Raw genomic sequence first — 10,321 nt, 5'->3', positions numbered from 1 at the left:
TGACTAAAACCAAGAAATGTCTATTCACATGTCCATCAAAAGTACAATGAAATGCATGCAGAAATTTCTAAAAGTAACAAATTGAACATCAGTGAAATTACGTTAAGTAAAACAATCCAGACATGGTATTTTACATTCCCATTTATTTCAAGTACAAGATAAGGAAAATTAACCCATGGTGATGACGGTCAGAGCAGTTCATTTCTGTAGAACATGTAGAAAGAGAGGTTTTGAACATAAGACACTTGTAAGTGTATATACATATATGTATACATATTATGTAGAGAAACATTTTTTTAAAAATATAGAGTACTTCAGGAAGTTGTTTAAGAGATATTGCAACATGTATTTCTCATTTAGTTTGCATAAATCTCAGATTAAGCAATACTATTTCCACAACAAATTAGTCTGCCTAGTTAACTCTCTCTCCCTCCCCCTCTCTCTCCCTTTTTTTAAAACCTTGATGTTTATTTAGAAACATGGCACTTAGCTCTAATATGTCCTATTGTAGTGTTTGAGCTTTATTATTTGAGGCATTGTTTTTAAAAAGCTTTGGAATATATGTATTGCAAAGTTAATTTTGGTATATGATATATATTTTAACCATCAATTTATTTTTATTTTGCAAAGTGATGGTTTTCCTTGCAAACTGCCAATTTTCTGCATTAGCCCATATGTAAATTTTATAATGGCTTTGATTTAGCCCACCTCCCATGCCACTGCCTCCATAATCTGAATAGTTTTAGATTCTCAACATTCTTTCTCTACCTTTCACGTGTGTGTGTGTGTGTGTGTGTGTGTGTGTGTGTGTGTAAGTTAGGAGGTGATATGAAACGAGTTAGAAAAAATTTTCAGAAAAAGAGGCCAAAATATGGGGGTCACATAGATATAAAAATGAACACGAGGTAAATAAAGATTTTCTTTTACAACACAGGTGTTATAAAGCGTTCAAAGTGGACCTCAAAGAGCAAAGACACCTGCAGAGGAGAGGAATAGAATTGCAGATGTTGCCCAAACCAGCAGGGATGGGAGATAATATAAAGTACCAAGGAAGACTTGATTTACATATTTAGTAGTTAAAATTATCTGAGGAGTACAAAGACAGGCCAAGTAGCTGAGAGACCTACAGAATGATTGCTGCGAAGGATTGCTTCAAAGCATAGGAAGTTTTCATCGAAGTACATTTTGTCTGTGTTTCTCACTACTATATATCTTTTATTGTATTTAAAATAAAGAGCGAGAATTCTGTTACCTCTGCTGACAATGATGAGATTATTAGTATATACTTGCAGCTATTCAGTTTATTTAGAAGCGGATCTGTGGAACAACTAAAATTAGACATGAGGGTTGTCCTGTTAGAAGAAAAACAGGGGGTCTTGAAACTCAAGCAGTTTCAGTATTGTTAAGGTGCTCTCTTGTCAAGGTAAGCAGCCATAAACCCAGACTGAATCTACTCAAAACGTCCTGTAATTCTTTATATGCTAAGCAAGTTTACACGCTTTATTTTGAAATTAAGTGGCACATGAAATAATAGCAAAATTAATATGAATAGGGCCTTTGTTAGCCAGAGTAAGGAAATCACTATGGAAAATAAGCACCAGAAAGACCTGGCTGTTACTTAGGGTAAAAGTCTGTGGACAGCTGTGTAGCCAACGTTTCTGAACTGTGACGGAGGCTTGTGGAGCTGCAGTGGTGCTCCTGTTGCAGCACCGAGCAGACTACGTTCCGGGCTTGTGAGGAATTTAACCGGTCCTCTGTTCCTGAGTGTGCATCCCTAGTACGGCCGCCCCTGCACGTAAAGGGGTACCACCTCTCATCCACGTACCCCTGCCTGCACAGCATGGAGGAGGAGGCTGCAGGTAGCAATTTATCACTGTTCTGTGGCATGGTCTTCCGACGAGGTCGATATTTATAGTCTGGGTATTTCTCTCGGTGCATGGCCTGTATTCTCTGTGCCTCCTCGAAAAATGGCCGTTTTTCGGCTTCTGTAAGCATTTTCCACTGGTACCCCAGCTGCTTGCTGATCTCTGAGTTTTGCATTTGGGGATTCTCTAGAGCCACCTTGCGCCTCTGATCACGGGACCACACCAGGAATGCGTTCATGGGTCGTCTGATGCGGGTCTGGCCGCTGTCCGTACCGTTTCCTCCAGTTTCACACCGATAATTTGAGGTAGGATTGTTCGTCCAAAGTTCAGAAGAGGTTCTTCCAAAGGCGAGGATGTTTCCTCGTTGTACCGCTGCACAGTGATTATCGGTGTTCAACACTCCGAACATAGCAGAGGCATAAAATTACAGCCGTGAAAACAAAAAAGGTGGGTGAGTGTGAGGGGGGAGGCGGGGAGTGGGAAGCAAAGTTGGAAGCTCTAAGCGATCTGAAAATTATCTAGACTCTGGTGCTGTAACTTTTGTTTCTAAAATACTCTTTTCTCCGCCCAGCACCTTGCCTCAAACCCGCCCCCTGACCCTCCGCCAAAGCCCAACCTACCCATTCTCAAGCAAAACTTCCAAATTAGGTCATACACGCTGCCTTGAGCGCTCTACATCTAATCCGCAGCGCTGAAGTCTCTATGCTCCTCTTTAGGAATTGAAACAAACGTTGCTGTTATTAACTCATTTTATTATCCCTTAAATAAAGGAGGAATGTGCAGCAAAGATTGTGAGTTATCAAAAGAGAAAGTTATGTTTCAAAAACAAACTTTAAAGGTAACCCAATTCTGTAAGTTATTAAAACACCTCAGCTATTAAAATACCTTCAAGTCCATCATCCTCATGTTTCTTCACTTCTACTTAAACTAGAATTCAAAATTCTATGCCAGTTTTCCACTGCCAAGTAACTAGTAATTCTATGTTGTTTTCTATGCTGATGACTAACAGGATGCCAATATATGTTTACAGCTAATATCTAATAACCCATCTGTGCAGTAACTAAACTTTGATATAAAAATTGTTCCACTGAAACAGGAAAGAAAACAAACAACAAATAAGGCTGGCAGCAACAACAACAAAAGTAGATGACTTTGGAACTCAAGCAGCTCCACTGGTGTTAAGGGAACATTCAAGAGACCAATTTGTTTTCCATAGACTGTACACAGTCTATACCTGAGTCACTGTCTTCTGCACTTTCACATAACTGATAATCAAAACAACAAAACCAAAGAAGATTTTACAAGTCTAAATTAAGTTTCTGAATCAGAAACACCAACTTAATTATGGTTTATATTTTACTTCAGCCTTAGCACAAAACTAAAAAGTCATATTTTACCAAGTGAAATAAGTGAATACCTCCTCCAAATAAATTCTGAGGCCAGACTTGGAAATTATCTCAGAATATGTTCATGGGGGAAATATATTCATATGAACTTTCCCAGTGCAAATCTTAAAAGTGAATTTGCAAAATGGGAGTAGCAACCATGCGTTGTACAGGACAAGGTCCTGTTAAAAAAAACAAGGTCTCACCAAGACTAAGAATGATGCCTAAATCCCTAGGATTTACTAGATGACAGAGAAACAAATTATGGGGTCCATACACATATTTTGACTGAATGAAGTTAATTTCTGCTTGGAGTTTTTTAGCTTGTAAGTTTTTTAGCTTGGAGTTTATAGCTTGTAAGGAAAGAACCATTTGATTTCCTAGGGATTTAGGCAACCATGCGTTGTACAGGACAAGGTCCTGTTAAAAAAAACAAGGTCTCACCAAGACTAAGAATGATGCCTAATTCACATTGCCAGATGTCATCTGTGCAATAACTGTTACAATGCATTTATACTAAAAAACTCCAAGCAGAAATTAACTTCATTCAGTCAAAATATGTGTATGGACCCCATAATTTGTTTCTCTGTCATCTAGTAAATCCTAGGGATTTAGGCATCATTCTTAGTCTTGGTGAGACCTTGTTTTTTTTAACAGGACCTTGTCCTGTACAACGCATGGTTGCTACTCCCATTTTGCAAATTCACTTTTAAGATTTGCACTGGGAAAGTTCATATGAATATATTTCCCCCATGAACATATTCTGAGATAATTTCCAAGTCTGGCCTCAGAATTTATTTGGAGGAGGTATTCACTTATTTCACTTGGTAAAATATGACTTTTTAGTTTTGTGCTAAGGCTGAAGTAAAATATAAACCATAATTAAGTTGGTGTTTCTGATTCAGAAACTTAATTTAGACTTGTAAAATCTTCTTTGGTTTTGTTGTTTTGATTATCAGTTATGTGAAAGTGCAGAAGACAGTGACTCAGGTATAGACTGTGTACAGTCTATGGAAAACAAATTGGTCTCTTGAATGTTCCCTTAACACCAGTGGAGCTGCTTGAGTTCCAAAGTCATCTACTTTTGTTGTTGTTGCTGCCAGCCTTATTTGTTGTTTGTTTTCTTTCCTGTTTCAGTGGAACAATTTTTATATCAAAGTTTAGTTACTGCACAGATGGGTTATTAGATATTAGCTGTAAACATATATTGGCATCCTGTTAGTCATCAGCATAGAAAACAACATAGAATTACTAGTTACTTGGCAGTGGAAAACTGGCATAGAATTTTGAATTCTAGTTTAAGTAGAAGTGAAGAAACATGAGGATGATGGACTTGAAGGTATTTTAATAGCTGAGGTGTTTTAATAACTTACAGAATTGGGTTACCTTTAAAGTTTGTTTTTGAAACATAACTTTCTCTTTTGATAACTCACAATCTTTGCTGCACATTCCTCCTTTATTTAAGGGATAATAAAATGAGTTAATAACAGCAACGTTTGTTTCAATTCCTAAAGAGGAGCATAGAGACTTCAGCGCTGCGGATTAGATGTAGAGCGCTCAAGGCAGCGTGTATGACCTAATTTGGAAGTTTTGCTTGAGAATGGGTAGGTTGGGCTTTGGCGGAGGGTCAGGGGGCGGGTTTGAGGCAAGGTGCTGGGCGGAGAAAAGAGTATTTTAGAAACAAAAGTTACAGCACCAGAGTCTAGATAATTTTCAGATCGCTTAGAGCTTCCAACTTTGCTTCCCACTCCCCGCCTCCCCCCTCACACTCACCCACCTTTTTTGTTTTCACGGCTGTAATTTTATGCCTCTGCTATGTTCGGAGTGTTGAACACCGATAATCACTGTGCAGCGGTACAACGAGGAAACATCCTCGCCTTTGGAAGAACCTCTTCTGAACTTTGGACGAACAATCCTACCTCAAATTATCGGTGTGAAACTGGAGGAAACGGTACGGACAGCGGCCAGACCCGCATCAGACGACCCATGAACGCATTCCTGGTGTGGTCCCGTGATCAGAGGCGCAAGGTGGCTCTAGAGAATCCCCAAATGCAAAACTCAGAGATCAGCAAGCAGCTGGGGTACCAGTGGAAAATGCTTACAGAAGCCGAAAAACGGCCATTTTTCGAGGAGGCACAGAGAATACAGGCCATGCACCGAGAGAAATACCCAGACTATAAATATCGACCTCGTCGGAAGACCATGCCACAGAACAGTGATAAATTGCTACCTGCAGCCTCCTCCTCCATGCTGTGCAGGCAGGGGTACGTGGATGAGAGGTGGTACCCCTTTACGTGCAGGGGCGGCCGTACTAGGGATGCACACTCAGGAACAGAGGACCGGTTAAATTCCTCACAAGCCCGGAACGTAGTCTGCTCGGTGCTGCAACAGGAGCACCACTGCAGCTCCACAAGCCTCCGTCACAGTTCAGAAACGTTGGCTACACAGCTGTCCACAGACTTTTACCCTAAGTAACAGCCAGGTCTTTCTGGTGCTTATTTTCCATAGTGATTTCCTTACTCTGGCTAACAAAGGCCCTATTCATATTAATTTTGCTATTATTTCATGTGCCACTTAATTTCAAAATAAAGCGTGTAAACTTGCTTAGCATATAAAGAATTACAGGACGTTTTGAGTAGATTCAGTCTGGGTTTATGGCTGCTTACCTTGACAAGAGAGCACCTTAACAATACTGAAACTGCTTGAGTTTCAAGACCCCCTGTTTTTCTTCTAACAGGACAACCCTCATGTCTAATTTTAGTTGTTCCACAGATCCGCTTCTAAATAAACTGAATAGCTGCAAGTATATACTAATAATCTCATCATTGTCAGCAGAGGTAACAGAATTCTCGCTCTTTATTTTAAATACAATAAAAGATATATAGTAGTGAGAAACACAGACAAAATGTACTTCGATGAAAACTTCCTATGCTTTGAAGCAATCCTTCGCAGCAATCATTCTGTAGGTCTCTCAGCTACTTGGCCTGTCTTTGTACTCCTCAGATAATTTTAACTACTAAATATGTAAATCAAGTCTTCCTTGGTACTTTATATTATCTCCCATCCCTGCTGGTTTGGGCAACATCTGCAATTCTATTCCTCTCCTCTGCAGGTGTCTTTGCTCTTTGAGGTCCACTTTGAACGCTTTATAACACCTGTGTTGTAAAAGAAAATCTTTATTTACCTCGTGTTCATTTTTATATCTATGTGACCCCCATATTTTGGCCTCTTTTTCTGAAAATTTTTTCTAACTCGTTTCATATCACCTCCTAACTTACACACACACACACACACACACACACACACACACACACGTGAAAGGTAGAGAAAGAATGTTGAGAATCTAAAACTATTCAGATTATGGAGGCAGTGGCATGGGAGGTGGGCTAAATCAAAGCCATTATAAAATTTACATATGGGCTAATGCAGAAAATTGGCAGTTTGCAAGGAAAACCATCACTTTGCAAAATAAAAATAAATTGATGGTTAAAATATATATCATATACCAAAATTAACTTTGCAATACATATATTCCAAAGCTTTTTAAAAACAATGCCTCAAATAATAAAGCTCAAACACTACAATAGGACATATTAGAGCTAAGTGCCATGTTTCTAAATAAACATCAAGGTTTTAAAAAAAGGGAGAGAGAGGGGGAGGGAGAGAGAGTTAACTAGGCAGACTAATTTGTTGTGGAAATAGTATTGCTTAATCTGAGATTTATGCAAACTAAATGAGAAATACATGTTGCAATATCTCTTAAACAACTTCCTGAAGTACTCTATATTTTTAAAAAAATGTTTCTCTACATAATATGTATACATATATGTATATACACTTACAAGTGTCTTATGTTCAAAACCTCTCTTTCTACATGTTCTACAGAAATGAACTGCTCTGACCGTCATCACCATGGGTTAATTTTCCTTATCTTGTACTTGAAATAAATGGGAATGTAAAATACCATGTCTGGATTGTTTTACTTAACGTAATTTCACTGATGTTCAATTTGTTACTTTTAGAAATTTCTGCATGCATTTCATTGTACTTTTGATGGACATGTGAATAGACATTTCTTGGTTTTAGTCATCACAGATAGTAGTGTTCTTTGTACATTTGTATACATGTACAGGAGAGAATATTTACCTGCCTTTCTGAGGAGTATACATCCTGGAAAGGAATTGCTGCTTATGTGTATTTTTAGGAGGGCTTTTTGTGTTTTTTGATTGTTTGTTCCTTTGTTTGTTTTTAAGCAAATATTGGTAGCCAGTATTCTTGCATTTCGTAATGGATATCTGCTATATATACCACCTTTTAAGAAATGTTTAGACAGAAAAAGGCCTGAACTAGAGCACAGCCTCTAGATGTAATCTGGATTGGACTCCCTTCTCTGCGACTTACCATGCCAAACGCTGGATGGTTTATTTTATCTGCGTGGCCCTCAATATTCTCGCCACTAAGATGACGACGATGATGATGATGATGATGATGACGACAATGACTATAATAATGTAACAACAAGAAAAACATACTTCACTGGGATGTTATGAAGGGTAAATAAGTTAAGGTATATAAGGATCCAATGAGCAAACGTCTATAAAATACTAAGAACAGAGGTTGGCATTAGTAAAGGACTAACTAGTAGTTATTATTAACATGGAAGTAATTGTTCCATCTAGAAAATATTTTAGTGGAAGAGTAATGTAGATTTCCATCCTTGGTTTATTTAAATAGGCATGTATTAACTATTGCTTGTAATAATAATACTTTCCCCTATGGTATAAAATGTCACTCGGTCATATGTTCATTTTCCATATGTACATAGATCTGTTTCCAACCCTTGCTTAATTCAACAGAGGGTTTTAATATTTTAATTAGGTAATATTTGATTTCATAGTGGGTTCCTTAAAAACCAAAAGTCAGGTTGATCTTAGGTGAGATACCATGTGCAGATCTTAAATTTCTAGGTTGACAAGTTTGAACAAATGCTTGTAACTGTGTAACTACCACCCCAGTGACGATATAGAATATTTGACCCTAAAACTTCCACTGAACCTATAACTTCCCTGTGCACTCCATTTCCTCCATCAGTGACATAACTTCTGTCCTTGAGAGATTACTTTTGCCTGAGCTTGAGCTTCAGGCAAAGAGAACCAAACAGTACATATTGTTTCTTTCACTCAGCTTTAAGTTCATATGAATCTATCACAGATTAGGTGAACTTCTTTGGACGGCTTTCAGTTTGAGGGTTCTGTTAATAAAACTGCTGTGAACAGTCAAGTTCAAATGTCTGAGTGAGCCATGTTTTCTGTTCACTTGGGCAACACCCAGGCGTGAAATTTCTGGGTCACCAGGCAGCTGTATGGGTAACTTTGTGAGAAACTTCCTAAGATTTGTCCAGAGCTTGTGTACCATTTCACATTTCTACCAGCCATGCATGAGATTTCCATACACACTCACAAAAAGGCTCAGCAAAATTTGGGATTACTTGGTATTTTAAGGTTTAATCATAAAATCAAGGTGTGCAATGATAATTAGATCAGTTCTTAGAGGGTGCCTGGGTGGCTCAGTAGGTCTAGCATCTGCCTTGGGCTCAGATCTCCTGGGATGGAAGCCTCGTCAAGCTCCCTGCTGGATGGGGAGTCCGCTTCTCCCTCTTCCTCTGCCTAAAGAGTGCTCTCTCTCTCAAAATAAGTAATTAAAATCTTAAAAATTGAAAGAAACAAGCAAAAACCTTTAAAACCTTTAAAAAAAAATAGTTGTTAGCCTCTGCTTTATTTTCTGCTAGAGCAAATGTCCACTCATTACTCTTCCTCCTTTGGAATTTCTAGGCAATGTAGGGTTTTGTTTTCTTTAATTTTTTTTGAAATCTCTGTGCTGGTTCAAATGACCAGAAAATTTGGCTAGTATTTTGGTTGAGATCACACAAAACCGGTAGAGTTAACAAGAAAGATTAACAAAACAACAGGAATGTATGGTGGAAACCACTGGAGTGGTCCTTGGCTGGTGTTTAAATGAATATTGAATGAATAAATGAACAAATGTTTTTCATGTTTGTCCAGTAATATTTTGTGAGACTTCAGAAAAATAAAATTGCTGTTTCCTTTATTGACAAAAAGGAAAGCCACTCTTGCCCCTCCTGTTCCTTAGAGCATTCTCTTTAGAAAACTCTTTAAATCCTTTCTCTGCTCTTCTGTTGAGACCTATGTAAATCTTTCTAAGATAAATAAGCCCCTTGACAGCACCAGCGACCCACAAAGGTACTTCTTAATGGCCTTGGAGCCCTCTCTTTGAAATGTAAACATCAGCAAAGATAGTGCCAAGAAGTCCCCTGATGCGTAGGAGTTTAGCCTAGGCACCTGGCTTTAAGCTGCGAACACTTGCTTGGCACAAGAGATAGGAGAAAACTCCTTTAGACAAAGATAATCAGCTAACTCCAGGTTATACCTAATGTTTGGCATGATTAAGTGTTTTGAAATGTTAAGCACTGACATTCAAACCCACTTCCAGAGTTTAAGGACTGTCTTTGTCAAAATATGAGACACAATAAGAAAGAGAATGTTTAGTATTGGTGTTGTATTAACATGTTAGACCTACCATGAAGTCCTCTTAGTATCAGCTAAAATACCTTGGACTGTGTAACGTTGCTTTCACTCATTAGGGCAAGATAAATTCCTTTTCTGGGAAATGAACCAACATACAGCTATTTTTTTTAAAAAAATCTGCACTCTATTAATTTAGGGGATGTACTTATTATACGGCATTTATTCTCATTCCACCGTTAAAATTCTCTAGCAAGGACTCAGAAGTTTCAAATATTGTTTAACATGTGGGTATTAATAAAATTGTCCACTGCCCCCTCTTAGATCCTTTTATTTTATCACACCAACCTATTTGGAGGCGGGGGGGGGGGGAAGACCATTAAATTTTTTCTTCCTGGAGTGCAGAGGTGGACAGCCCCAAGAAACTCTGGATCATAAATGTAAGACCCTTCCTCCCTCCCCCAGTTGGAGGGGCCTTAGGATTTACTTAATCCTTTGCACATTTGCATTTATTTTCAACATCCTCACC

At 38.4% G+C, this 10,321-nt stretch overlaps 2 protein-coding genes across 2 annotated transcripts; one reads left to right on the top strand and one right to left on the bottom strand.

The window, feature by feature from the left end:
* Positions 1–1,288: 1,288 nt before the first annotated feature.
* LOC309856910 (sex-determining region Y protein) lies at positions 1,289–2,353 on the bottom strand. The gene has a single exon (XM_082718701.1). The coding sequence runs from the start codon at positions 2,272–2,274 to the stop codon at positions 1,615–1,617; it is 660 nt and encodes a 219-aa protein (XP_082574827.1). The 5' UTR covers positions 2,275–2,353; the 3' UTR covers positions 1,289–1,614.
* A 2,633-nt stretch (positions 2,354–4,986) lies between these two features.
* Positions 4,987–6,051, top strand: LOC309856907 (sex-determining region Y protein). The gene has a single exon (XM_082718697.1). The coding sequence runs from the start codon at positions 5,066–5,068 to the stop codon at positions 5,723–5,725; it is 660 nt and encodes a 219-aa protein (XP_082574823.1). The 5' UTR covers positions 4,987–5,065; the 3' UTR covers positions 5,726–6,051.
* The last annotated feature ends 4,270 nt before the right edge of the window (positions 6,052–10,321 follow it).

This window comes from Mustela nivalis (genome assembly GCF_964662115.1).
Source record: "Mustela nivalis genome assembly, chromosome: Y".
In the NCBI taxonomy this organism is placed as follows: Eukaryota; Metazoa; Chordata; class Mammalia; order Carnivora; family Mustelidae; genus Mustela; species Mustela nivalis.
This window is presented reverse-complemented; position numbering and strand designations above follow the sequence as displayed.